The sequence below is a fragment of the Chaetura pelagica genome, unplaced genomic scaffold (assembly GCF_000747805.2).
Source record: "Chaetura pelagica isolate M959 unplaced genomic scaffold, ChaPel_1.0 scaffold36, whole genome shotgun sequence".
NCBI lineage: Eukaryota > Metazoa > Chordata > Aves > Apodiformes > Apodidae > Chaetura > Chaetura pelagica.
The window spans coordinates 2,587,283-2,612,952 of NW_009953726.1; the positions used below are offsets into that span (position 1 = coordinate 2,587,283).

At 43.9% G+C, this 25,670-nt stretch overlaps 1 protein-coding gene across 1 annotated transcript in view; it reads right to left on the reverse strand.

The window, feature by feature from the left end:
• Positions 1 to 25,670, reverse strand: part of PRKCH (protein kinase C, eta) — a gene marked incomplete at its 5' end in the record, with an annotated part of 119,837 nt that overhangs the window by 85,393 nt on the left and 8,774 nt on the right. Inside the window, one exon of the mRNA XM_010000699.1 lies at positions 7,250 to 7,313. Coding sequence (XP_009999001.1) covers positions 7,250 to 7,313 — 64 coding nt within the window. The remainder of the gene's footprint in view (positions 1 to 7,249; positions 7,314 to 25,670) is intronic.

A 25,670-nucleotide genomic window follows, 5' to 3' on the forward strand; every position in this document is an offset into this window, starting at 1 on the left:
CAAGTCATAAATTGCTGCTGAACCCTCTCAGCATTAGGCACACTGAGGTAGCTGTGGAGCTCAAATGGATCACTTTCCAAGAAGCAAAAATGGTCCTGTGCACACGCAGCAGGCTGGGGTGCTGTTCACCTCCTGACTCTGCACTAGAGACTCTCCATAACACCAAGCAAACCACCTCATTTCCCAGGCTCTAGATCTTCCAGCCCTTAGGAATAAACAGCTTTATTTGCTTGTTTTCCCCTGTTGAAATCCTTTTTCCTGTGCAAGTCCAGAATTTACCAAACTTGCTTTCTCTTTTATTTTTTTTTTATTTTTTTAGTGGAGGAGAGGCAGATACAAGAGTGCCAGGGTGCAAAAAATGAAGGTATAAATTTTAAAAAATATTGCTCACACTATCCTCCAACCATAAACAGTAATACCTATTCATTATTCCCAAGTTCATCCACTTTCTCTGTCTTCCAAAGCTGGGTTGTCTCTCACCACAGTGACCCCTCCTCATGTCACTGTCAGCTTGAACAGCGCAAGTGAAAAGCAGCTCTGGGGAAGATGCAGTACAGCCCCTTCTCCTAAAGGCAACTCACAGCCCAAAGGGCATTTCTTGGAACACTCTGTGAAAAGGATCTCCAAGAGGTTTTTCATGGTCTGATTTTGAAATTCTCACCCTAAAGTCTTCAGTGTTGCTAAGAAGCTTTGACATCTTGTGTTTAACTCACAGATGCTTCACAACAAGAACAGGGCCGCTCTTGCTCCTGTTGGCTTGGCTGACACACCTCCAGAGGGGTGCAGGTTTGCAGAGTCTGACCTCCAGGACGGCAATATCTGCTCAGGACTTCCAAGATCAGCCTCTGGAATTGCCTTTTACTTTTTAACCCAACTGGCATCTTCCAGCAAAGTTGGGGGATCCACTGAAGTTGACCTGCTTCCCACACAGAGATGCACAGCATTTGCAGACCACACTCCTGGTCTTTGCAAGGGCTCAATCTTCTCCAGGGTGCACTTAGGGTCTCTTTTCTGGCCCATGGAATTCAACATTGTTCTGATTTATTTCCATCTGGAAATGCAGAGTTGAACCCACATGGAGTGCATGTGGAAAACCCTTTCCTGCAGCAGGCACATGTGTGACAAGTGTAAAGCACTGGGAAAAGTGTGGGCACTGGAAAAATAAAGAGGTATAAAAAAAAAAAATGTCTCCTGCTGCTCTCTGCCACGTAGGACTTGGGGCTAGACACTGAAGCCTTCCATGTTCTTAGACTGTGAACCAAAGATAGAAAAACTTTCATTTTTTGATTCTGCACTGATGTTGCCTATTGAGATCAGGAGGCTCTCTGGACAGTGTCTACCACATGCCTTCAGATTCTGCTTTGGCTAGTAATCTATAACAGAAGAGTGGCCCAACTAGCCAAGGATAAGAACAGGGCATTTCTCATTCCTGGTTCATAGTTTTGTAATTATTATATAATGGTTTCATAATTATTCCCTTTACTATAAAAAAACAAGCTGATAATAGTCATTGCAGTTTACAGAGGACCAGTAAATAAATATATTTAATTTTTTTTCTCCCTCTTGTGCAAGACCTTAATAATGTATCTTTAAACAGAAGTCTTCTGGGGCTGAGGAGCTGTATTACTGTCAAGAGCAAGCACCTGCTTAGGACAACTGGGCCCATATACCATCTGAGACTTAAAGGCTGCAGATCTTGACTGGTGCTTGTCTGAGGAAATGCTGTTTCTTAAGATAAAAGCCACTGCAGGTCAGAAGAACATATTCTAAGAAAAACAGCAGCAAAGGACAGCAGCAAAGAGTCTTCATGCAAGAGAATACAGCATCCCAAACACATGAGGTGACAGTTGCAAATTAGAGAAGTATTTCCTGCTCTAGAAGCAGGCTCAGGCTTCTTTGCTGCTGCAAACTCTACCAACATTAAACATTTAGCAATGGCTGCTATATCTGCTCTACCAAGTCACTTGGCTTTTCAATATTGCCATTGTTCTATTTCTTGCCCAGAACTTGAATATGTCTTTGTCTTTCCTGAAGCTGAAAGAAAAGAAACAACCATAACTTACCTCACAACGATGAAATTAAAGTTGAACTTCAAGCCAAAATTATCACTTTGAGTGACAACATAAAAAAAAAGGGGGCAAATTGCAAGAGTTCGAAGCACTAAAATAGGAGCACTTTCTTTTCTACAGGACTTGCTTCATTCATTAATTCTGTCAAATGATTAATTTGTTTAAATGTCATTTGCTTTGCTTAAAATTAAAAACAGCAAATAGCAAGAGAGGTGGCAAACTGAGGGCACAGCAAGACCTTGTAGGTAAAGCTGGGAGGGGACTCAGCTTGCTCTGGTACTCTGGTGTTGCAAGGGAGAGAAGTTCATGCCATCCTTCAGGCACTTGCCTGGGGCTTCTGGATGCCCAGTCTGGCCTCACTGCAGCAAAACACCCTGACCCATGCACAGTGACCTGCTCTTGAGTATCTCAACTAACTTCTCACAAGCTTCTCCAGAAGGACCAACAACAGGACTCACACTCACTGCAGAGCTTTTTCTTTGAAATCAGTCAACCCCTGCCCAAGAAGAAAGTATTTCATGGTTTGCCCTTTCACAGCTGAAACCAGTACTCATTCAGCAGCAGAGAGAGTGGAGAGCAGATCTGAATTCATGGCACTGACATCGACTATGCAACACCTGATGGGGTATCCTGGAAGCATCAGAGTCACTTGCTATGAATGCTACCAGTTTCAAAGAGAGAGTCTCCTCAGAGGCACCAAGTCACCTTCAACCAGAGCCAGGGGGACTTAGAGGATACCCTGAGAGGGCACAGAGAAGCAGTACTCAGACATACCACACTGGAGAATCTCAACAGCAACCAGTCAGTGGTGTCTTCCTGACAGGGTGGTCCCAGCACTGGCAAGGCAGACAGCTCCATTTGGACACTGCCCACTTGGAAATGGTTATGGCCAAGGTTAGGAGAAGAGGAACATTAGGGAACTTTATACCCAACAGAGGACTAGCTATTTTAGAAAGCAATAAGTCAGAATTTTTCCTTTCCAAGGAGTCTTGAAACAAAGTTGAGACCTTGTGGATTATCTCAGAGATCCTGGTAGGCATATGGATCATCACAGGGAGGGAGGCAGAACACCTAACACTTCAGCTAAACAACTGCTGTAGTCCTCAGAGCTGAGTAGAGCTGAAATGCCTTCTGACAGCTACAGCTTTCCTTGGTCACATCCTCAGCTGGAAATATGTCATGTTCTTGGGAAGCCATATGTGTTTTTTTTAAAGGAAAAAGGGGCAATGAGACACAAAGAAAGAGAGGTTAAGAAATGCTAAAGACATCATCAGCAACAAAAACCTAGTAATACTCAGATTAAAATGAAATTTAAAAGAAAAATTTAAAGAGAAATAATTATTTTGATGACTTGAAAATGAAATCCCATTATCAGACAGGGTTAAAGAAAACCCAGGAAAGACTGAATAAAATCCTTTGCACAAGGGAGGTGGTGGGGTAAAAGAATTGATCCCTAAGCAGTGCCTGAAGTCTGGCAGAAGTCAGTCCTCACTTTCTCTAAAATAGCTTGGACTGAAAACAGCTCTCAGATCAAAGAGGGAGAGGGAGGAGAGGGTGCTTCCCTCCACCCCAGCTGGGTGCCAGAACCCAGCACCACCAGCAGAGACACAGCCATGCTTGGACAGGTCATCTCCTCCCAGGGTAAGGAGATTTTCATTTTAATTTTTCACTGGTCACTTTACCCAGGAAATGTCAGCTGAATAAGGGGAGTTAATACAATCAGGTACAGCTTAGCACAGCAACAAATACATCCAGCAGAGAAAATAAAGATAGGCAGGGATAATTTCTCTAGACCTGCCTGGCTTCTTACTGCTCCATTCCTTCCTCCTCTTGAAAAATGACATTTATTTTTAGCATGTCAAACAGCCATAGTTCCCTGCCTCAACACAGCAGCTTGGCACTGATGGACAGAAAAGCCAAATAGGAACCTACAAAGGACTACTCCCTTTCCAGCTGTATGTTTTCTATACTGTCCTCCTCCTGATGGTCTGTGAATACTGCTGAAGGGTGAGTCTAAGGAGGATGGAGTCAGGCTCTTTTCAGTGGTGCCCAGCAATAGGACAAGGGGCAACTGGCATAAACTGGAACATAAGTTCCATCCAAACATGAGATAAAACTTCTTTACAATGAGGGTGACCAGGCACGGGAACAGGCTGCCCAGGGAGGTTGTGGAGTCCCCTTCTCTGGGAATATTCAAGACCCACCTGGATGCAGTCCTGAGTGATGTGCTCCAGGGGATCCTGCTTTAGCAGGGAAGTTGGACTGGATGATCTCTAGAGGTCCCTTCCAACCCCGATGACTCTCTGATTTTCAGAGCAGGAAACACACCACAGTTCCACACTCAACCCTTTTTAAGTCACACAACAACGATCAGAAGTCCTAAATATCATACTGTTTGAAGCCCCACGTGGGTGTAGCTGCTACCCTGACAGGGTCTCATGTGAACTACTAATCCAGGCAGCAGTGTTTGCTGCACACCCTGAGACACACGCAGCCTTCGGGCGGACTCTGCCACGTTGGCCATAACTAGCAGGGAGGATGTGGTTGTGGCTGCTCCCCAGATCAGGACAAACAAGAAAGCACAAAAAGTGGCTTCCCTCAAGTTGTGAGTTATTCTCAGACTCGTTTTCAGAAAAACTTAAACTTTAGCTACAATTCTGAGCCTCCACATTTGCAGGAAATAAAAAAATAGAATAAAACATGATGTTATGAAAGAGACCTCAATGCTTTTCAGAAGGAAACCCCTTCCTGAACAATGACTCCACTATCCAAGGATTGAAAGAAGTTAGTATCTGCACTCAGGCTGGCCCTGGATTATGTCTATTCTTGGGAGCACTAAATGTGACCATACATGGGACTGAACAGTCAAGAAAAACCCCAAGAGCTGTCTTTGATCTTCCTGTTCTCTAAGTTCACACATCCTCAGTAATGACAGAGAAAAGAGAAGTTGATCATTTCCAATTTTTCCTATTTCCTCGGAAAGCAGTACTGTTACAAACATCAGAGTTCTCCATCTCTCACCTTTGAGACCTTGCTAGCAACATGGTTTAATGCTTAGCCACCAGCATGAGTCTGAACCACACTTTGGATTTATACTGGTTTTAAATGGCCAAGCATGACATGCTTGGTGTGGATACAAACTTGTATGCTGGTCAGTAAAAGCCCTCTTATTTCTTTATCTCAATACAACACTCTCTCCATCATCAGCTGTATCATAAGCAATGAAAGCAATTTCTAATATCCTTTTCACCCCTATTTCTGCTTAAGTGCCATGACCTCTGAACATAGAAAAGAAATCCTCCACACCTCCCTTGCACACCTTTGCCCTCTCCCTGTTCCCAACAGCTTTTCCCAAAATAACTTGAAAAAGTAATCATTGTGTTAAAGCAGTTCTAGGGAGCATGTCCCTAGAGGAGAAAAGGTAAATCATCTGCTAACATCTTACACATGGATAAATACGAGAGCAGTTCCCAGATCCCAGAGTTGACACCTGGGCAGAGAAACACACACATTCCTACCTGACAGATATAGAACTAAAATTTTTAGTGGTGCTCTGTGGCCTGCCCAGCTTTACATGGGAAGGAAACTTCACAGGAAAAATTAATCCTGGTCTTCCCTGCACTGACACAGTGCCAAGGTTTGATTCTCCTCATCTGCTCCATCTTTCCCAGAACATGCATTTCCTTAGGAGTCAAAGCCAGCTCAGCTCTCTGTTCATGTCTCCCTCCTAACACACTTCCTGCAAGCAGGATTATGCCCTGCTCGTGGTTCCTAGCTGCACAAAGAGAACAATGTCTGCAAACCCTCCCACCACTTCCACACCATGGAGCTCAGGGTGCTGCTGAAGAGGAGGGCACCATCTCTGTACAAACCTCTGGTGGGCCCTCAGGTGTGGCTCAGCTGACAACAGACTGGATTGATCTCAAATGCTTAAAACATCACAGCTACCCTGCCAGCAGCAGAGCACTCCTGGGCCGCAAACCACCCAAAGAAAACCAAAAGCTTCACCAGCTCCTTTGATACAGCAGCTCCCCACCAAGCAGCTGCCTGGGTCCCAACACACGAGGCTGCTGGGTCAGCAAGGGCAAGACAGCTCCCCGAAAGCATCCCAGTAAAGCACAAGCTTCTCTTCAAACCTGTATTTAAAAAACAAAGGCAGGGGCATTGACAGGCCTGGACACCCAGGACAAGGTGTGAGTGAGGGGAGCTGCTGGGCAGGAGAACAGAGCTCCCCCATTACCCGTGAAGCAAACACCCCTCCAAGCTGGCACCCTCCTCGTGTCTCCTACAGAGCATGGCAGGGTGGGCTGCCTGTGCCACAGCCCCCACAACAGCCTTTGTGCCCAGCAACCAGTTTCTGGGGCAGAACAAGAAAAAGCATTAAAAATCCAGCTCTCCCAGGTTGCAGGTAACAGCACAGCAGATCCTACCTTGATTCTTGGCTTCTGTACAGAAAACACTCCCAACAAATGCACTTCAAGGTTGCAGCTAAAACTAATAAGAATGATGATGTAGGTCTGAAGAAAATACCCTTTTTCAGAGCCCCATCCCAGATTTCCTGGGTTCCTCCAGCAGAGCTCATCCACACTTATAGATAGTATCACAGTAAACAAGAGGGAAATTAAAAACAACACACTATAAAAGATAGCTACAGGAAAAGAATCAGTCCAGATACTTTTTCAAGGCAGCTGTCACACTCAAAGCCTTCTGAGCTTCCTCTGTAGAGTGAACCCAGGGAACAGAAATGCACTCGAAGTAAATGGGAATCATGATGGAATAAAAATCACCCAGATGTTTTAAATACGTGCTATTTTAAACATGCTCTGCATGCTCCTTAACTTGCTCTCCAAGAGGCACTCAGGTGAAAAGTACAAGTGGCAGAAACAATTATCTGTCCTTTATCTGAAGGACAACTTGAGATAAATAAACCAGAACAGGCAGGATTTGGCTCCCTGGGTCTGAGATCAGACAGACAGTAGAGCAGAGGGCACACACACAGTGTGACCCATTACAAACAGCCCCTTCCAGGTTTCCACCATCGTTCAGGAGGTCTCCAGCACACAACAGCACGTGGTCCACATGAAGAATGCCATGCACTTAGGTACTGCTTTGTAACTGATGGCAAGTGTATACACCAGCGTCCAGCTCATTGTGAAAACAAGTCAAAACAATTCTCTTACCTTCTGTGAAGCTGCCTGTAAGAGTTATGACAACAAACACTTTGCCTTCTGGCTCCAAATCCACCTGAAAAAGTAAAGGAAACATTAGAAGATTATTTTCCAAGGCAAAGACTCTTCTCAGGATTTCACACGATAAATTTTGCCAATATTTGTCAATATTTGTAGTTCTTTATATATTCTCACACACACCCTTAATTTGACAAAAAAAAAAATCAAGCAGCCACAGCTCAAACTGTTCAGCATTCAGGGTTCCATAAAAAATAAGGAACTTGATTCCTTTCCTTTTCCTAGAAGTGCTGAGCAATCTCAAACTTGCTAGAGGAAACAGAGATTAAAAAGAAGAAATATGGTTAATACTGTTCCAATTTGTCAGGTAAGTGAAGCAAGAGTAACATTACACACACAGTTCTCAGAGAAGATACATTCATATCTGTTTGGAGAATTATATGGATATTTCCTCCCTATTATATTGTATCCCATTGAAATTGTTTCAGCCTCTCCAAATTCCATCAGTGCTAGGGTAAAAATACTGATGTGTTACATAAATCATCTTTTGGCCTTAAACCACAGAAATTGGGAAACTGTCAGTGCTGTTACCTAAGGACTTGCTGTCATTTAATCTAAATTAGGGCTACTGAACATAATTTTAGGGATCAGGGATTCAACTTCAGTGTTGGTCAACCTGTCCTTGAAAGAAGGTATTGATTTTTTGGTGAATAGATTTTTCTTTTTTTTTAGTTACATTTTTTTAAGTCTTGACTTGGTTGTTGTTGGGTTTTTTGTTTGTCCACCAGCTAGTTTTTAGCAAAAATGGCAGCCAAGGATTCCTGAAGTCTGAGTCAGGCTTTCACACAGAAATCTCACTTTAGAAGAAAAAAAAAAACAAAACAACAAACCAAACAAAAAACAAGGCACCACCCCATACACTCCCAAGCTGCAAGGTTAAAATTAGCAGAGAGGAGCTTCACACCTCGTGGGAACTGATAATCTATGCAGAACAGAAATGCTGAAAAGAAAGCTCTCTGGAGGAATGACTCAATGTGTTCATTCAAACCCTCTCTGCACTTGTACTGCCACCTTTCCTTGCTCTGACAGAAACAGGAGCACATCTTCCATGTCAGCAGCACAGAGTTTCACCACAGAGGTGCCCAAAATGTAACACACCTTGGTGTGCACCCTGCAGAGTAGAAAAATATTTCCCAGTCCTGCAAGAAAGGATGATAAGCCCAGGCTCCCTATTTTTTCTCAGGTAACATATGATGTATCCTGCCAACACTTTGATTCTTCTCCAGTGATCACATCATTCAAATACACCTCTAACCAGGAGCCTAAGCTCCTAGAGCAGGTGCATGGACCACCACTAAGCCAGACAACATTTGCCCATGGCCTGCCAAACCTTGCCATGCACCAACCAGTGCTTTTCAGGGAATAACACTAAGATACAGGTAAAAAGAGAAAGCTGAACTCTAAATATCTAACAGAGGAGCCAAACAGCCATGCTGCAAATGGACAGAGTATCTGCAGGGCTGGAAGTGGGGGAAGAAGGTGTCCTCTGCAGTGAAGACTGACTCTGCAGTGTAAAGGTGTAGCAGCATTTCTGCTGGCACCTCTGCTCCTAGGGATGGTAACTGCAGTTTCACTAACATGAACCCAGAGAAAACGATCTGCTGGTCTAAGTGAGGAGGAAGCAGAGGCAGAACACAGCATCACTGTGAGTTCCCCTAACCTGCACTTTATTGCAGAAGGAAAGAAATTGTTTTTTAAACTACTGGGAATTTGTTAGGATGAGCAGAGCAAATTTTTTCAGAGAAAGGATGAGTGAACATCCTATTCATGTGACTGCAGATACAGTCCAGAAGTGACAGATTCCTATCAGTGAGATAGAAAACAGGGGAGCTAGAACTGCTTTGGAAAATCCTATCAAAAAGTTAATTTTATGGACACTATATTTTCCACTAAAAAAACCAAACACAACCAACACCAAAAAACCAAATTAATCTCACAAGGAAAATTTAAATTAAATATTTAGATTTGACACAATATTAATATTTATGTTTTCTTTGTCTGCTTCCTACACTGGCTGTGTCTGAACAGCCTCTGTCTCCGTTCATACGGAAGACATTCCCTAAATAAACATCAACTCCAGCAATAACATGCATCAATTTTTGCCTAAATTTCAGTTCACCAGAGAGATATGCAGCTTTGGAAAGAAATGGTTCTTTCAAAAATTTATAATATCTGTATTATATATATATTTACAGTCACCCAAATTGATCTACAGGATACCAAGAACTCAGATTTTACAGGAAAATCCTACTTACTTAGGTTTCCAAACTAATTCTTCAGAGCTTATAATTTTTTTGCCAGTCTCCACACACAGCAATAAGTTAAGACTCCTGCTTCCACAGTCAGAAAGATCCTTCCTCCCTTCTTCTGACATATATGAAGTCTGGTGGGATACAGAGCAGACCCTGCACTCCTTGTTGAGTCTTAAAAGCAAAGGCTTGTCACGACACAAGCAGCTGGGCTGAGACCAGGAGATGCAACAAAACATCACCCACCTTCGACACAGGGCACAAACCAAAATTGGTCTGAACACTGTGACATGCTTTGCTCACCGTCACTGCAAACGGGATTCCTCTGCCCAGGGTAGCATAGCCTTACAAAACAGAAACAAAAACATTCTCAAAGTAATAGTAGGAGATTTATGAATGTTATAAAACCATCTCTCTCCCGTGAAGACTCCAAAGACTAGTCAAGTAACCCACATCAACTAAGCAGCTGTGCAAGAGCAGGCTATGAAGAGGATCTAGCTACACTCAAGATCTTCTCACAGCACACGTTAGTAGGATCTAATGAAGAATTACAGCTGAAAGGCTCCAAAATGAGGACTGAAGCCCCAGCATGCCAGAAGCTGCTTGAAAACTTTGACACATTGGTATCCTGCTGGATGTTGGCCCAAGAGTGAAATCTTGTCCTATACAATAACCCACAGAGTCTTAAGAGCTTTCCTGATATTAAATTGGTATCAACAACAACAAAAAAAGGTAATATACTATGAAATTAAATAAGATACAATGTAATTAATGAACACTAGTACAAGTCTGGCTTTCAGACTTGCTGTGATCTCCTTCTCCTTTAAAGATGAAATTTGACCTCTTGCAGCCGACACAGAACACAGTACCTGAGATCAACTCCCAAATACATGGAATGTGTCTGAAACAGTAAATAATCTCTGACCTAGAAAACTGGAAAATGTCTGACCACAGACCTGCCCTCCCATGGGCCTGCCCAAGATCAGCCGATCAAGCAGCTCCCAGACAGCAACACCCACCCGATCGGACATGCTTCCTCTCACTATCTCATTAATCCATCCCACCATCACACAAGGTGGAGGGCCCTTGTGCTGGTGGCAGTTACTCCTGTGAGCTCTTCACACTTGCTGGACCACAGCTCCCAACGCTCGTGCAGCCAGACCGATGCTCACGAGCTGAGCTGGCGTGCACAGCAAGCAGCTTGCTCAGCCCAGGCTCCAGGGCTAACCTCAGCCACCCCTGCAGCATGGGTCCCCATGTTTGTGCCCTTGTTTTACACCACTGCAGCCTTCACACTCTGCGGTGCAGCTGCAGGAGCAGCACACACTGCTGGATAGCTTTAGTGCTATTATAATGCTTTAGTTATTTAGTTACATGCAGCCACATTTGGGCACACAGAAATATGCACAGAACCATCTGAAACCAGATGTCCCCAAATGAGGAGTGTGGTACTTGCTTCTTCCCCAAAAGGAGGAACTCCTAAGGCAAACCCTCCTTCAATCACAATAAAACTTCCATCACTAGCACCTGCTTTCACAGACTGAGGGGACTTCTCACTATGTTCTGTTATTTACTCAGATGCAAGCACCTCTAAAGGAAGCAGCTGCCAAGGGCCTGGCCCTCCAGCCATGGAAGGGATAACCTATCCAGCAGGAGCTGGCTGGCAGCCCAGCCCTGACTGCTGCAGACAAGGGCTCCAGGGAGCCTGGTACCTCCCAGCATCAGCAACACCCTGGGGATCCAGCCTCACAACAGCAGTGGGGCTGTAACACAAGCACCAGTCATACACCAAGTTTTGTTTCCCACTTCTTCCCAGCATTGACCATGGCTGCTTATAGGCAAAAAAAGTATGACTTCATATAGAAGCAGGGGCCACAGTATTATTTTTGACAGAATCATTAGAGGTCATAGCAGACCATGCAATCATTTCGGGTCAACAAGGCAGCTGATGCTGATCTTCTTTCTCAAAGAAAGCAGGAGAGGCTCAGAGAAACTCAATAGCCTGCAGGCAACACAGATGATGCCAAAGGGAACCTGCTCTATCATAAGATAGGAGATAAGCAATACAGGAACGCAACCATCTCTGTGTACTTGACAACATTCAAAGTATAGTAAGTACTGAGAAAATTTTCCTAATGCCAAGATCTACTTTGGCACAGGATAACTTCTTTTAGGCAATCAAAGAATTCTGCCTGGAAGGTTCAGTAGCAGAGCAGGAGATGCACTGCAGTGGGAAAAGTCCTGCTGTAGTGGGAGAAGCCAAGGAGAAGTCCAAATTTTTATGCATGTGAGAGATTGAAAATGCTATGAGGTACAGTGATTTCTGAATAAACCAAACTGCTGGTGTGCAGCATCATCACACCCCTGGCACACACAGCTCTGAACAGTCATCCTGCTTTTGGCTGGGATAGAGTTAATTTTCTTGCTAGTAGTCAATATGGGGCCATGTTTTGGATTTGTGCTGAGGACAGTGTTGATAAAGCAGAGATGTTTTTGCTATTGCTGATCAGTGCCTACACAAAGCCAAAGCCTTTTTCTGCTCCTCACACCACCCACCAGCGAGTGGGCTGGGGGTGCACAAGAAGTTGGGAGTGGCCACAACTGGGACAGCTGACTCCAACTGACCAAGGGGATATTCCATACCACATGCAATCATGCTCAGCAATGTAACAGCTGGAGGAAAAAAAAAAAAGTAGGAAGGTGGGCATGACTGGAGTGATGGCATTTGTCTTCCTGTTAGGTGTGATGGAGTCCTGCCTTCCTGGAGATGGCCGAGCACCTGCCTGCCAGGAGGAGTAGGGAACAAATTCCACGTTTTGCTTTGCTTGCACATGTAGCTTTTGCCTTACTTATTAAACTGCTTTTATCTCAAGCCAAGAGTTTTCCCACTTTTACCTTTTTGATTCTCTCCCTTGTCCCACCAGGGAAAGGTGAGAGAGCAGCTATGTGGAGTTTTGCTGCCAGATGGGACTAAACCCCAACAGCAGAAATCACCCTTCCTTCTCTCTGGTGCTTTTGTCCTCAGCCTGGTGCCCCAGAGAACAACTGGGAGGAAAAATACTGACTTTCTGGTTGTTTTCAAGCTAACTCGGCCAAGTTTGAGATAACTGGGAGAGGAAAGTGTGCTTATCAGTGTATTAAAGCCCTCAATCACTGCTCTTTCCTGGTTGAAGGAAATGGAAGACAGCACGTCCTCCACAGCACAAAGGGTGGATAAGATCAGCTGTTGGAGCTCAAGAACCCCCTTTGTATCTGTAAGAACAACACAGGATTTTTGGCCCAGAGCTAAGCATACACTTTAACTTCTCTTGACCCTCACAGCCATACCTAAGAGAAAACAAACGCTGGAGGATTTTGGCAAGTGAGCTGGAAAGGAGCAGGTACGGACGCATCGGGAGTTCAGCCGCAGTTTCATTACGCTTCCCCTGCAAGATGCAACACTCAGCAGTGAGGCTGAACACAGGGCTGAGGAGGACTTTGCTCCTCATTCAAACCACTCACACGGTGCCCCATGCCTGAACTTGCTGAGATCGTGCAGCTCCCACCTGACTTCAAAGGGAGCTGCCAGGGATCGGTTTCCCACAAGGAGGGGCCCCAGTCAAGCACCTCACACACCTTTCTCCAGAAAAGGACTCTACTAATGTTCTTCCCCACAACCAGGCAGGTGTCATTTACTCCTCTTCTCTGCATTACAACAACAACAAAAAATATGCAGCTAGTTTGGGAGCAAACAGTTGCAGAGAGACCGAAACAGGACTCCTTAATCACATGCCTTCACACATGTAATAAAAACTGGTCGTGCATGATTCATCAATGGAAGAGGTTTGGAAAACAAAGTCATAAGCAGGGTAATCTTTCAGGCAACATATCAACACCCAGCTGAAGCATCCACTGAACTTGACGAGCAGGTATAGTCAGTCAGGCTCTGAAAGAGCCAGGCATGCCTCTGTGAAAGACTCAGCCCGGATGGGAAGAGGCAGATCCCAAGGGTGGCTGCCTGCCTGCCAGACACTCACCCTCCAACACGGAGATGAGGTAGACCTCCAGGATGCAGAGACACCCTCAACATTGCACTTGGCATGAACGTTCATTTTTGCAAACACAAGATAAGAATACTCTCCACAACAGACAACCAGATCTGAAGTACACTGAAATCAGTGGGAATCTTTTTATTGTCTTTGGATCAGAGACAAAAGATGACTGCATTTACCCTGGAGCCCAGAACATCCTCTCTCCCTTTGCTGCTCTGTCCTTTCTTCCCCACAGGCACAACTAGTAAGCATCCTAGAAGTACAACCTTCTTCTAAGCCATGTCAATGCTGACGTGGCTTCAAAAACAGAACAAGCCAGACACTTGCAGTGAATAAAGCAAATATAAAAGCTACCTGGGGACTTAATTAGCTTAATTAAACAAGTAACTATATCTTTTTACTTCCTACACAATTTTAAAATTTAATTAACAGAACTGCATATATAATCAGTCATTTGTAGAGGCAATTCCCAAGGCTCTGTTCAGTGAAAAGAGCTGAAAGTCTGGATTAAGCTAAAGCTGGTTTTTCACATTCCTCCAGTTATTTCTTTTAATTTTTCTTGCTTAAACTCCTAACAGATCATGCTTCTGAAATGTGAGATCTTACTGTATTTAATACAGTAGCACGTCCCTCTAGTATGTCTTTGTTGAACAGGTCAGATAGCAACTTTCTCAGCCAAATACAGTGTCTGGATTAATCAGTCCCTCTTGTACATTTTGTGCCTGACAGTCACCTGTCCATCAAGTTGAGCACCTCTGAAAAATCCTCAGGGTTCTCTAGTACAAAGGGGGATTTTGCATTTCCAGACCAACAGATTAAAGTATTTTTCCTACAAATGCACAGTTTGTGATTTTTTCGATTCAAATCAGCGTGCCTAAAAAAACCCAAATGAAACAGCAAAAGGGGGGTGCCAAGTATCTTCTCATTCCTGTGAAGGCTGGCAAGTCCGTAGGGCAGCAATTTCCACCACAGGAGCTAAGGGCAGACATGGACAATTTCTCAACAACACATGGCAAGCTCCATGCAGAGAAGGCCCTAGGATGTTCCATTTGGGTAATGGCAGCAACACCAGCTCTTGCTTCACCCAAGCTCTGAATCTGGTGCCACTGAACAGCAGCATCTCTCTGCTCCCACCAGGATTTAATTTTGGTGCCAGGTCTCAAAACACAGTGATGCAGAAAGGCTGCCAATCCCATCTCTGACCAGTAGGTTCATGTGCTGAATTCACAAGAGCATCAAAGCCCTCACAGCACAGTCCTGCTGCAGTAGATGCACAGTTAGACCTAGAGATGATACCTGGTTCCTTGAGGTCAGCCTGGCCATCCCCTGGGGTAGGTAGGGGACAAAGGCTCAAAACTTCTGCCTCCTGCAAGTGACAGTAACGATCAAAGTTTCAGGGGAGAAAAGAAAAGTTTCCAACAACTAGTACTGCCACATGCCACACTCTGGAAGTAAACCCATGAATGGGTGGAAAGTCAGTCTCTCTTGTAACTCCTCTAACCAGTTATTCCAGCTATTACTGTAATATTGTCATTCTAATTTTTTGTTCCAGGACAGCTGTTTAAAATATTACTTTTGTTTTCAGTCAAGCTGCATAGTTATAAGCTGTGTCCTGGCCATGAGCAATCATGCACAGCTAATAACTCTTAGCCAATCCTGGACTCTTTAATCAATTTTAGTCTGGTTTCATCCAAACTCAAAACTCAAAATCAAACGGGAGAAGGGGCAGAGCCTAGAAGTACCATGCACACACTGGAGTCTGCAACAGAACAGGGCTTCCATCCACAGATGAGCCTCCCTGCTGCAACCCAGCTGACCACAGACCAGAGCATCACTTCTCAGGGGGCCTCTCAACACCTTCGTGCCACCTCCCCCAGCTCCCTTCCCACAGCCTGTGTGACCACAGCCCATGAGAAACCAAACTCGTGTGGGCAGCACACATTCTGCCTTTCCCTACCACATGCACATACAAGCAGAGCTTTAGCCTTAGCTCTGCTGCCCATAAATCATTAAACATCCATCTTGCTCTGCAACACCATGCCTAATGCCACCATGTCCAACCCATCACTGGATTTTCCTCCCAACTCCTCTTGCCTTCCTTCTACAGCTATTTTTAATTTTTTTTTTAAAGGATGAGGGGGAAATAATGGATTACTTTTATTTCCTAGGAGGCAGATACTGACATCATTGCAGGACAGCTAAATTAAAGGATGGCAAATGAAGGGCTTCATTTTCAGCTGTTTGAACACTTGATTACAGCAAATATGCCCATGCACACATTCAGTAACTGGTATCAGGCTACTGGCCACCTGCCATGTATGGAAACCTGCCTGCAAGCAGCTATACATGTATTTGCAGGTAAAAGAGGGTGAAAGTGGGACAGAGGTCTCTGCTTTTGAGAGGACTTAGGAGCTTTGACAAAACAAACAAAAATTATCTATATCCATTCCATGAACAGTAACAATAAACAGGTCAATAAACCTCAACAACCTGTTATTACCAATAAAACAAAAACCTTTCAACAGCTGCAGAGCCCTGGGACACCACTTTAGCTATTATATTGTGGACATATGAGCTGCAAAAGGATATTGCTGACAGCTCAGGTTTTAGGTCTCTCACTGAGTACACAATGTAGGAAATGCCATTTCCCATCTCCAAGTTTTGGATATGATCAACAAATGTATTTTCCCTGACAGATATCACCTCAATACAACTTGGAGGAAAAACCAGGAAGTTGTGCCAGTTTAGCTGTTTACAGTCATGAATAAATCACTGATGGGTGCCAAGCAGGCAGCTTGGTGGCACTTCCCATTTGGAAACATTCCAAGTGCTGAAGCAATGAGCTGGTGAGCAGAGCTTCCCCAAAGTAAACCCCTGACATAGCTGAGCTTGACCCTAATGAGGAAAGGGTGGGTGAGGGCTAGAGAGGCAGCAGGCCCAGGTAGCCCACCCACCCACCTGAGACCTGGGTTTTGCCCAGGGAGGAGGAGAACAGGCACTAGGTGAAAATACAGAAGGAGAAACAAAAAGATTGGGCAGAAAAAAGAGGACGATGCTCTGAGTCTTGAGAAGACTTTCAAGGCATGGCATTCACCTGCAGTTTTAATTAACCTTATTAACAGATCTAGTCAGGCTTATGAATCATTCATGATTTCACAGTAAGCAGCAAAGTCTGCATCACTGTCTGAGTTCTATGTCCAAGGCACCCAGGGATCATCACTGCACAGCTATATCAGAAGAATGCTGTGTAACTCAGGAGGAACCCACTGGGTTGTACAGTGTCAGAGAGGACCCTCAATATCCTCTTCATGGATCCAAACCTAGGAATTGTGGACCTCTAAGCCAGCTGCAATGCTCTGCAAAGCACCCCTCTGCAGTTGTCTCCCCAGCACCTTGCACTGTTCTCCAGTATCCAGTGCTGGGAAATATTTTCTTGTTATTCATAGGTTTTATTGCATAATCTCAAACTTCCGTGAAATGAGTCTCATTCCAGTCTCCATTAGGTGTGTCACTATCTCTAAAATATCTCCCTTACTACATATTATTAATTTGGTGCACTGCTGCTTTTCCATTTTTGTCCAATAGTTCTTTCTGCTTTCTAAAACCAGGTCGCAGCTGATGAGATCACGAACCATTAAAATCCATTAGTCCTCCAGATATAATCCATCAAATTTCTCACCACCCAAGGTAGAAAGGGGAAAGGTCACAACTTTCTGCTACCTCAACTACTTCTGTCAGAGACTCACTTTTGAAGAGCCAAATCCCACCTTCCTAAAGCTAAAAAGTTAAGGCCTGGTGGTGTAGCAAAAGGAAACGTTATAGGAAAGTCCAGCTCTTCATAGTGCTTGATTACTATTAATGGGTGCTGTAAAATAGAAAAAAGATCCTGTAGTGAGATGTGATAAGCATCTTGACCCCTGCAGCCTGATGGCAGGAAACTGGGGTCCCCCGATACAGAGGTTCAAATGCAAACCAGAAACTCTGCAGAGGGCTTGATTTGCAGACACTTGCCCTCTTTTCCCCTTCAACACCAAGATCTGTACTGAGCACAGGGCCTTGCAATACCCAGTATTATGCTGTTAGGTTAGCACATGGTTTGTCTGCTGCATGAGGAAGCCCTGATCATTATTCATCTACCCCAGCCTGACTGCAGCACTATGCTGGGGATAGCTGGAACCCCAAAAACATGGATGGTAGGCCCAAGAGAACCTCCCTGCCAGGTAGGCCCACAGTGCTTGCTTTCACCCAGGAAAGCTTCCCACGCAGGCTGCCATCCTCTTGTTTCAACCCATATCTCATTCCTACCATGGTGTTGCTGTATCTCTCTTACAGGCAACAGGATGCATTAAAGAACTGCACCTATGAGGTCATGCACATCTCCACCTCTTCAGTCAAAGACCACAAAGCCCCTTGGGGTGCTGAGAAAACCTTACACCAACAACTTCATAGACAAGGCATGCAATGCTTGGGGATGGCAGGAGCAGAGCTAGAAACAACAGAGCCTGTGGTCTTCAAAAGCCTGACCTGGCACATTTTGTACTGGGGAGGGGCACGCAGCACCACCACCTCTGTCAATATCACTATGAATTAACTTATGCACAAAAAGAAGTTATCAGCAACATTTGTGACAAAATGTAAGATTTCAAATGACGTATGTCAGTGGCATTGCCAATCTCTAGAACTACAGTTCCCATCATGGGTATCCCCATTTAAAGCCTTAATGCATTACTCATCCTTACTGAGGATACAAAAAGGGGATATTAATTCCAACAACTTCTGAAACCCAGATCCTGGCATGGGCTATTACACTACAGAGAATCCTAAGCCCCTATGCTCTGACCATTCTTTCCAGACCTTGAATTAATCACAGAAACTTCTGTCTTCCTCCTCTCACTTGCTCACCTGGCAGTTTCTTAAAACCGAAACTTTGGAGGACTAACATTTATATCCAGTCAGTATTAACCCACCACATCTCCTCTCACACTCCAAGCTGCAAGATGATGGCCCTAACAATGAGACAAAAGGATGAAAAGCAAACTATCAAATACAGGTGGTGTCTCACAAGAGAGAATCTTCTTGGTACACAGGGAAAAACAAAGAGGAAGGTTAAAAATCTTTTGGCCCATGCACTAACCCCTTTCCCATTCCCTGCCAACAGTTTTATGGAATTGTTTAACATCCCTGGTGCAGAAATCCCAGAATATAATGTAAAAGCAGTAGCAGTTTCTGCCTGCATAGCCAATTAGATGTTTCTAAAGGAACCAAAAAAAAAAACCTCATTAAAAAAAATAAATATATATATAATCTGTAAAAGGAGTGCCAAGGCATGCACTCCTCCAGCATTCCTGAAGGTATGATGCTTGCTCCTGGTGTCCAGATGTTACTGCTCACATTTCCACTCTAATCCCATGAGGTCCAGCACTGGGAGTCACAGTCAAGTCTTTATACAGAATAAAGAATGTAGGTTGGGATCCAGAAGGCAGCTGACAACACCCAGAAAGGACATGCCATTGCCAGCACTTGCTTTGCCAGGTTAGATCACATCCTACTTGTATATGGGGTTTTGTTTGTGAGTTTGTTCTTCTCTTGTTTGTTTGGGTTGTTTTTGGTGGGTGGAGGGGGAAGAGTACGATAAAAATATTTCTGTAAAACAGTAGTTAAAATAAAGGGTGGTAGATGAGGTTCTTCATAGTGAGTGACCCAAGGTTGTATATTTGCAAAGAAAGGATTAGGGGAAAAAAAAAAGTCCTGAAATCCTGAAGCCAAGCACTGCAGTAAGAGACAGGCTGTCCAAGACCAAGCAATTTTCAGTCCCATCAAGTCTGTGATTACAATTTTCCTCATCTACCTCATGAGAGACATGATCTCACTACCCACTTGTGACCATAAAGTCATAGCTGTGACTCCAGCAATTAAGTTGAGATGGGAAGAAGCTGAAAAGCATCAGCCTCCAGCCTTCCCCAGGCCACCGGATGGGTGACAAGGTGCCGTGTCACCAAGATATGCTGTTCAGCTGACCAGCCATCTGCCTCCAGCTGAAGAGGAGGAACTTCTGGGGTTTGCAGGCAACTGCGAGCTGACAGGCAGCTTGCTGACATCTACCAACATTTATCATCTTGTCACATATTTCCCCTCTTTAATATCTCTTTTTCCACAGTGTGGTTTCAAGATGAGGGAGAACTTCTCATTCACTGGGATCAAGATGTGACTTGGATTAAATAAAGGAGGGCAGAGAGGGAACCCCAGAAAGGGTCTTTGGAGGAAAAGGTCAGAACTCAAGTTGTGTGGTTTTGCTCACATGTCAATCAAGAACATAACCTGATGCTTATCACACTTCCCATCTAACGCTCAACATCACCTGCAAAGCTGCAGACTAATGTTCTTCTCTTCAAACAGAGCTTTTCCTGGGGATCATTGCAAGTCCAAGCACATGGCAATCCTAGGTAAACCAAGACCAGGACAACAAGGCCGTCATTTTTAGGACAACTGCTGTCATGTTCCCTCCTTGATAAATATTAAGTTTCTTTGTGAATGGAAGTCCTGGCATTTTATGTGTGCCACATCCAGTGTTGCATGTGCTTTATGTTATAAACACACATGCTTCTAACTCCAGCTCACTAGCTAATATGTTTAAACGTATAAACTCCCTTCTAGAGAAAAGTACTTCCCTACCTGGGTGGCACTGCTTGTGTGGGCCTTGTGCTCCTCTTCCCGTTGACAAACAACCCTTGCAGAGGGGGAACACACTACCTTAATTCCCAATGCAAGATTTTATTCACTCCAGGAAAAAAAATCACATCTATTTGAGTGTTATAAACTTAACCAAGAGAGCTTTCATCAGCTGAGAACAGAAATCCCTTGGAGAGCATTTATCTTTGAAAATAAAATCAAGTAACTTCCCTTCTTTAAGGTTTACCAAACCCTGTAATATAAAGCCAAGAAGCCAGTCAAACAGTTCCTCTTCTCTCTCTGAGCAGGACACTCAGTCACAACCTTGGGGGGAAGAAGATGAAAGAGACATATAGTCCCTCTAGTAACTGCCACACATCCATTACAAACAGTCCCCTAAGAAAGATAATAAAACACCTAATGCTGTTCAACTCCTAAGATGCACGATATTGCAAGAGACCTAGAGAAGATTACAGAAATGCAGAGTTACATCCTAAACTAGCTGCATTGGAACTGCTGGCCAGATCCTTACCACCAGTGCAGCGTGAGTTTCAGCTTCTTATGAATCTAAAAGATTCCTCTTGCAGCCGAGCAGCACTTGTTCTGGGACATTACCACACACAGTAATATGAAGCACTGGAGTGGTTTTGGATACTGAGATAGAAAGTCTGAACACGTAATGACCCACTGGAAAATTCATTGCAAAAGATGGAAATACCTGGTACTCTTCAAACACCTACACGTTCCGACTGTGGCTTTGAAACAAACCACAACACTCTATTGTAAAGAGCACCGTTCCTGTGGAAACAGTTGCTTAATATCGTTAGAGATGGAGTAAGAATAAATACTAAAGGTGTACAGAGTTTTGCAACTACCAATTTACTGGTTAAAATATATATATATTTAAAAGGGGGGGGGGAAGGACCTGTTCTTACTGTTGATAGTAAAAAAATATCAAGCAAATTTCTTTAAAAACAAAGAGTATTTTTGTGCATGATTTTAAAAAGCAAGCAAAGCAAACAAAAAAACCAAACCATTTCTCTACAAATAAAATTTTGTATGCCCAGGACTATTAACATATGGACACTGTGCTGTCAACCTAGAAATTAACTGCAAGGCTTATTCTAAGAAAATGCTGATGAGCTTTTCTGAGGTCAGGAAGATTATTTCAGAGCAACCTTTCAGGGGCACAGGGGCACTGAAGGTTGTTTTAAATCAAGCAAGCCTCAGCTACTCTTTTCTCACCCAATGTTCATGTTCAAAACAGGAACAGGAGCTTCCAAGATGTTACTAAAATAAGAAGTGGCACTGCTTAAAAACAATGAGTACTGCACATCCATCGCTGAGACAAGTCTCTTTGCAGTAAGCTTATTTATATATAGAAATAAATCCACTGACCTCATATTAATCACAAACACTCCTTTCTCTATGACAAAGGGAAATGACAAACTTGCAAGGACACATCAGAAACTTTCTGGTATCACGAGCCAAAACACGTGACAACTTGAATAATCATTGCTTCTCAAGAAAAAAATCCACCCTGTCCCTACAAATTCAAAGAACCATAGAATTATTTGAGTTGGAAGGGACCTTAAAGACCATCTAGCTCCAACACCCTGCCACGGGCAGGGACACCTCCCACTAGACCATGTTGCTCCAAGCCCCATATAACCTGGCCTGTAACACTTCCAGTGATGGGGCAGCCAGAAATTCCCTGGGCAACCTGTGCCAGTGTCTCACCACCCTCACACTAAATTTCATTCTTGTTAAAAACAGAAAGGTGTAATCCTAAAATTAACCACCTGATGATTTGGGTTATAGCTTCAATTCTCTGCTCTTAAGCTTCTTTTCAAACTCTGGAGTTCTAAAGTTATTATTTCTAAGAGTTTTTACCCAATAAAGTGGTAACCAGAGGGAACAGAACCAGTCAGAGAGATTACAAGCAGCACTGAGCGAGAACTGAGATGAGTGTGCGTTGTGTCCCGCCTACCCCACAACACACGCGTTCACAGGCATTTCGACACCACGAGCATTGACATCCTGCACCCTGCAGACGTGCAGCCCCACACAAAAACTGCTTACCCAAGACACACTAAAAGACATTGCTTTCAATGTCCCTTCTGTGGAACTTTGGTAACATCAGAGTGGGGCTTTATACACACCCAACAGCGGTTGCAGTTCCTTGCCGGCAAGAGCATGGGGTTGATTATGAACCGATAAATCATTAACTAACTTCTGCAGTAGATAGAAAATAAAGGGGAAAAACACCTGGGTATCAAAGTTTGATCAAAAGGAGATGACTGTCCCCAGCCCCCCCTTATGGCAGCCCCCCTCTTCTTCCTGCTGTCACCCCTCCTCCGTGAAGGCGGCAGAATGGACGCTGCTTTCACACAACACCGAAACCACAGCTCACAGCCCACCCCAGCAACTTGTTTGGCCTTTGACTGCTGCTCTATCTGGCAAGCCCAGCTGTGAAATGGGGTAGCTGAGACACAAGCAGGAAGCACTCCACCTCTCCTGCTGCAGTGACTGCTCACAGGACAGAGGACAACAACCTGCTGGGTCTCCTCCTAGATCTGCTCTGCACAGACCACCAGAGCTCGTAGGTCACCAACCTGCTGAAGAAGAGCTCGATCATGGTCTTAGACCAAACCCATTCCTAGTCTGGATGACACTGTAAGCATTCACTCAAATGAAAAGGGTTTCATCCATGCAAGGCCAGGTTGGATGGGGTTCTGAGCAACCAGATCTAGTGGGAGGTTTCCCTGTCAATGCAGGGGGGTTGGATCTATACGATTTTTAAGGTCCCTTCCAACCCAAACCACTCTATGATTCCATGATACTAACACATGAACATATTTCATCTATAACGGGCTGAAAACGATTACGTGAGGACGTGTAGAATAGCCTGTTTTTTTGATGCTGTATTCCTGAGCCTGCCAGATGCTCCAGAATCCAAGAGCTTGCTCTACCTTTCAACACTGTCACTCCAAGATGATGACAAGCCCTAAGGATTTGGACACATCAAGTCCTGGCCTGCAGAGACAGCACCACAACAGCAAACACAAGGGTTGCACAGTCCTTCAGGTACAGCTAGTGATCTTAGACTCAAGAACATACAAGAGAAACCATACCTGCTTCTGTTACATTGCTGCTCATTTCTTTGGTCTACCAAAGACTCTTTTTGTCCCTCAAAGGGAAGAATAAGGCCCTATTGTCTGGACTCACTAGTGCAACTCTACAACTTGTTCCTTTCTTGGACATAAGCACAATAAACTTGATGCTCTTTGAGGCTTGTGCCAAAAAGAATTTGCAAAGGAAAGTGAAATATGTTCCTTCCTAGAATCAAGAAGATGGGGAAAAACTCTATTATCTTTATTGGTAAGACAAGCTAAATGTTACTTGAGCTACTTACTTGAAAATACAGTCAAAAGTAGTTACTATCATTAAGTGCTGATGGAGTTACTGGAATAGGTGCTAATTTTTGAGAGAAAGATGGCTTATCCCAGCACAGCTGGGTTTCTACCAAGTTTTGCTCCACTCCAAACCAAGGACAGCTTAGTTACTTCTACAGCAACTGCTAAACCACCACAATTATCACACACTACATTAAGGAAGACTTAAAAAACCAGCATTTTTTTCTTAGCATATGTAAGATGCCATACCAGGAGTCCCTTGCAGAAACAAGAGCCTAAAACTTCTAAGAGGGAAGACTGCCTGTAGGGTCATTTCCAACAATCTCCAGTAAGTTGCCCTCCCTCACAAGACAGTCTTGTGCGAGCACCCAAAGCTCCTACACCGGACTTTTACTGTTACTAAGTAAACAAATAAGTGATAGGTGTGGGACTCCATCTTGTAAACTGATTATCAATAGCAACACTCCCACAAAGCCCTATCAGAAGATGGAAGTTGACCCGACACCTTTGACACCACTGTAGCTTTTTTATTAAATAGTGAGTTCCACCTGAGTAGCTTTGGCAAGAAATCCCAGCACGGATTTGGACTGCACAGGAACATTTTCCTCACATGGTTATATTTTCTTCCAGGCTTCAGAGCAAACTGCCTTACAGAATAAATTTTCATTGAATATATTAATGTTAGATGCCCCAGTCTGAGCATGACCTAGATAATTAACTTGTTGCACGGAAGACAATTCCTTCCTCTTTCTGGGAGCTCCATGAGCACTCACTGTGCTCAATAAATAATGTACAACCCAGCCATCATCATAAACCCTTGTTGTATGCAGGATGGAGGGAAGAAACATGTCCAGTTCTCCCAGTTAGAGCAATGTAAGGCTGGCAGTGTAACTCCATTGATGCCACTGGGAATCCACTGGCAAGCCAAAGCAGAGGCAAGGACCAGGCTCCTGTTCTGCTGAAATCTCACAGAAGAAACAAGCAAGCTTTTTATTGTAATAAGTGACATTTTACAACAAGAAAGGAGGAAGACAACTTTCACAACATTATTAAAAATAGATGGGAGAAAGAAGTGAGATGTTGCAAGCACCTTCTCATGGAGTGTGACACAGTTCAGAGGTGAAGAATAAGAATCAGGTCCCTCTGCATGAAAGGTTTATCCCTGTCTTCTCCAGATGTAAAGCATTTCAATTTTAAAAGAATTAAAGGGTTACAGATAGAAGAAAATATTCAGTATATTAATCTCCAGTTTTCACCACTTAGAAGATCGTATTTTTCCCTCTGCTCTTCAATCCTGGTAAAAAAACAAACAAGCTGTAGGATCGTGTTTACCAAGGAACGTAGATGCAGGAAAAAGTGGGAATTCAAACAGGATAAACTTGTATTTCATTAGTTGTTCCTGATCTAGAAGACCTTCATTATTCTGAAGGCACTTAGCCCAGAATTGCATACATTTGGTACAGGATGAGCACACTGACCAGTTTAGGTGGAGAGAATCACCCTAAAAAACTAACTCGCACGTAGACAAGCCAACTCCAGTGCTATCAGACAGCATTTATTTGCAAATACTTTGTCAGATAAAAGCACGCAGGAGTACAGACACCCCATACTGGTTTTTACTGTCCTAGTAAAACTGTCACCGTGTTTCCTGTCCAGACCATAGTCAGCCACCTTCAGCAAACTGACACAACCCCAAATGATCTTTCTGACAGCACCCGTCTCTCTCTGACTCATACCTACAGCACTCGGCACAGTCATGGCTGGTCCCTGCTTGAACCTCCTACTGAATCTATAAAACTGTGAATGATGGCAAATATTTTCCACCCAAAAGCAATAAAAGGATTCCCAAACCAAGACACTATTGCTACCACAGGAGGTTTAAGATACTAAAGCAAGAGATGTATATGCAGACTTTAATTGACAAGTGATGTTTTGCTTGCACGACATGGTAAAATTGAGAAGCACAGTGTAGTACTATGCTAAAATGGAG